This window comes from Plectropomus leopardus, unplaced genomic scaffold (assembly GCF_008729295.1).
Source record: "Plectropomus leopardus isolate mb unplaced genomic scaffold, YSFRI_Pleo_2.0 unplaced_scaffold17772, whole genome shotgun sequence".
Lineage (NCBI taxonomy): Eukaryota > Metazoa > Chordata > Actinopteri > Perciformes > Serranidae > Plectropomus > Plectropomus leopardus.
Genome location: NW_024619134.1, coordinates 1 through 3,164, shown reverse-complemented (window position 1 = coordinate 3,164; position 3,164 = coordinate 1). Strand labels below are relative to the sequence as shown.

Below are 3,164 nucleotides of genomic sequence, written 5' to 3'. Positions count from 1 at the left end.
ATGCAGATAAAGGTATCTATATTAGATTTGTGAAAAACTTTAAGTTTTATATATGAAGTAATTGTGCCCAATACAGTTATTATCGGTTATCAGTTTATTATCAGTTTTTTGTTTAATTTTTACCTCACTAATGATGATTTTCCTTTATTATCCTATTCTCTTTTTACTGCAGGGTTTCATTTGATAAAAAAGGCTGGTGCTAGCCACAGATTACTTTGTGAGTAAATGGTTCATTTGCTGTTTTAAACACACACTGTTGTATTTCTATATCCACTGGACAGAAAAACACATGATGACACATGTTTTTTCATATACAGTCATATGCCCAGTCAGCACTACTCTAACATATATTGAATTGCTTGCTACCATCTTTTTGTTTGTTTTTGTATAAGGTGTTTTATAAATACAACAACTGATTGGTTTTGTTCCGGACATAATAAAAGATAGTTATTGAAGAATATTTACTTCAATGGATACTGATTTACACCTTAGCATAATCTGATAGCAGGACTACATACAACTCAATGACATGTTGGTTCAGAAAAATGAGCAAAGGTGGGGGTCTAGTCTAATCTTTTATTGTAGGGTAGTTGGACTGTTTCTTGGTTTTAGTAACATTAATCCAGACGTCATAGTTATCTAGCAAATCATGATGTAGATAGTTAACGTTATATTCTTGCTTTTACCTAATCTTGTGTGCTAATAAAATTAAATAAAAAAATTAATTGGTTCCTGATTGCAATAAATACGTTACTACAACAAAGGCAATTTAGTTTCACAACTAAATCAACATAATCACAGTTTAAACATGAAGACAGAAGTTTCCCTTAAGCAGTTTATTTTGTATTTGGGGTGCGGATAAGTTTATTAAGCTGATTAAAAAAAAAACTTTTAACCAAAAGTTAACTCACTGTTTACAGCTCAACCTTTTAGAATGATGGGGCATGCACGTGTATCCAACCAGCACCTTGGCAAAAGATCTTTCAGAGGTGAGTCTATGAAGCCTCTGAGGCTCAGCCCATCCAGGGAGCACAGCACCAGGTAGAGTAGGGTTCAAGGAAGAGGGAATTTTCTACAGTTTGGGACACAACTGCAGGTTGTGTCCAAAGCTCCATTAGATGTAATTGATATTTGGGGTGCAGTACAAAAATTCATGTGTTGTAACTCTAGATTATCACAGAGCGTGAGGGTGGGAGACTGTTTAATCTCAGGGTCACATGGGTATAAAGCTAAAACAAACCAGAGTCTGGCACAGAGTAGCTCAGGGTTACAGATCAGCAATTTAATGTAACATAGGGACACTGATATTTTTTCATTAGTATCATAACATATTTTGGCATGATTTTTGCTATTCTAACAGTGCATTTTTTTCTGAAACATCAGCAGATGATGACGAAGAAGATGTCGATGGAGACTTTGGGATTTTGGAAGAGTTACATGAAAACGAAGGTATCTGTTTTGTTTCAGTGTTACACACAACACATGTATTGATTCTGAGAACAAATGTGTGATTCCTTTTGTTAAAAGCCATAACTGATGGAGGGAGTAATCAGTGGATAAATGCCCATTCATTCAAATGAAACCTGCTCACATACTGTAGGCGTAGACAGTTTCCACCACTTACATGTTCCTTTCTAGCGTAGCTACCCATAATGCTATAATGCATGTGTATCAGTGCGTTTAAGTATTTTTTTTCCGACTCATGATGCCTTTTAACATATATAGTGGCTAATGAGTGATATTTTGGCAATTCAAGGAGTATTTTTTTAACTTGTGGTGTTCTAATATTTTTAGTCCTTATTTTAACTGTGGTTTCTTTTGACATTGAAATGCATTGCATAAATTCTCCTTGGGTCCCAGGGTTTGATGCCCTCATGTCATCCTCAATAGTTTGTGCTGGAGACGCTGAAGTCTGCAGGCCCAAGCAGCCACCCAGAGACCCTCTGCTGCAGCTGGTCTCCCTCCAGAATGCATCTGGCAGCTGGAAGCTGGATCCAGCTCTGGCTGCTGCACTGGGAAAGACGCAGGAGGAGGTGGAGAACACAAAACCTTCAGGAGTAAGTCATTGTCAAAAATATTAATCTGCATAAATAGTGATACTTTTATAATGATCAATGGGAATCAGTCTTAAAGAAATTTTGTGTGATGTCTTATTTTATGTAGTATACAGTGTTGTTACAACCATTTAAATAAATTCTGTTTCTCCTTTGTTTTCTATAATCTTTTTATCTTATTGTCTGTTTTTCTTTGATTTGGTGACTAAGGTAAATCAGGATGTGTGGGCCACTACTCTGGCTCTGATCTGGCTTCACGGTTACGAGAAGGATGCTCAGGATGAGTGGGAGCTCCTGGCTATGAAGGCTGTGTCGTGGCTCCGTGCTCAGAATGGTACTAACTGGAATAAAAAGTGTGGATATGTTGTTGATTTTCACAGCATGTGCTGGTTCACTCTATTGATTGCTTGTTGTTATTATTTTTCAGCTCCATATGGGACAGAGTGTTTGAAAGCTGGAAATGCTCTGTTGGGTTTCAACGTGCAGAAAGACGCCCTAGGACTCTGAAGCTTTTCTTCATGATTGAAGCAGATTTACTGCATATTACAACTGTTGCATTGCTTGTTACACTTTGCACTAATCTGATTTTATTATACTGTATGTCTTTGTATACTGTGTACTGTCAAGCACTGCCAGCAATAAGGGGGCACAAGGGGGGAAAGCTTTATGGGGCGCAGCTGCAGAGGATGGTGTGGTAGGTGGGACATACAGTATAAACTTTTCCCACCAACAGTAACATGTGCGCATGGGTTTTTCAAACATGACTAAAAGTAGGCAATAGATTGCTTTCCCATTGCAAAGAGAGAAGGGCTTATACACGGATCTGCAGCAGACAAGTGTTTGTTTTGTGTGTATGTGGGGTTTTGTTTTGCTGTGTCCATGTGACGTCACGGACGGATGTGAGAACAGTAGAAAGCAGCATGGACAGAGGTCTGTGAAAACTTTAGAGTGGTTCCTTGTCTTTATATATCTCTCATTTATTCAGTCTGTTTTAGAATGGTGTTGTAAGCAAATTTTTAAGCAAGGCTGAGCTGCCTATTCGAGTGCCTGTCTTATATGAGTAAAGGAGATTTTTGAGATAACAATGATATATATATATATATATATATA

General features: G+C 37.5%; 1 protein-coding gene across 4 annotated transcripts; it reads left to right on the top strand.

Moving 5' to 3' along the window:
• Nucleotides 1-143: 143 nt before the first annotated feature.
• Nucleotides 144-3,158, top strand: LOC121964923 (von Willebrand factor A domain-containing protein 5A-like). Of its 4 annotated transcripts, none has more exons than XM_042515101.1 (6): nt 144-217; nt 921-989; nt 1,387-1,449; nt 1,891-2,057; nt 2,265-2,388; nt 2,482-3,158. In XM_042515101.1, the coding sequence occupies exons 2-6, from the start codon at nt 935-937 to the stop codon at nt 2,559-2,561; spliced, it is 489 nt and encodes a 162-aa protein (XP_042371035.1). In that variant the 5' UTR covers nt 144-217; nt 921-934; the 3' UTR covers nt 2,562-3,158. The 4 variants fall into 4 exon arrangements, with proteins under 4 accessions (XP_042371035.1, XP_042371033.1, XP_042371034.1 ...); XM_042515099.1 differs by having other exon boundaries at nt 1,861-2,057; XM_042515100.1 differs by having other exon boundaries at nt 1,384-1,449.
• The last annotated feature ends 6 nt before the right edge of the window (nt 3,159-3,164 follow it).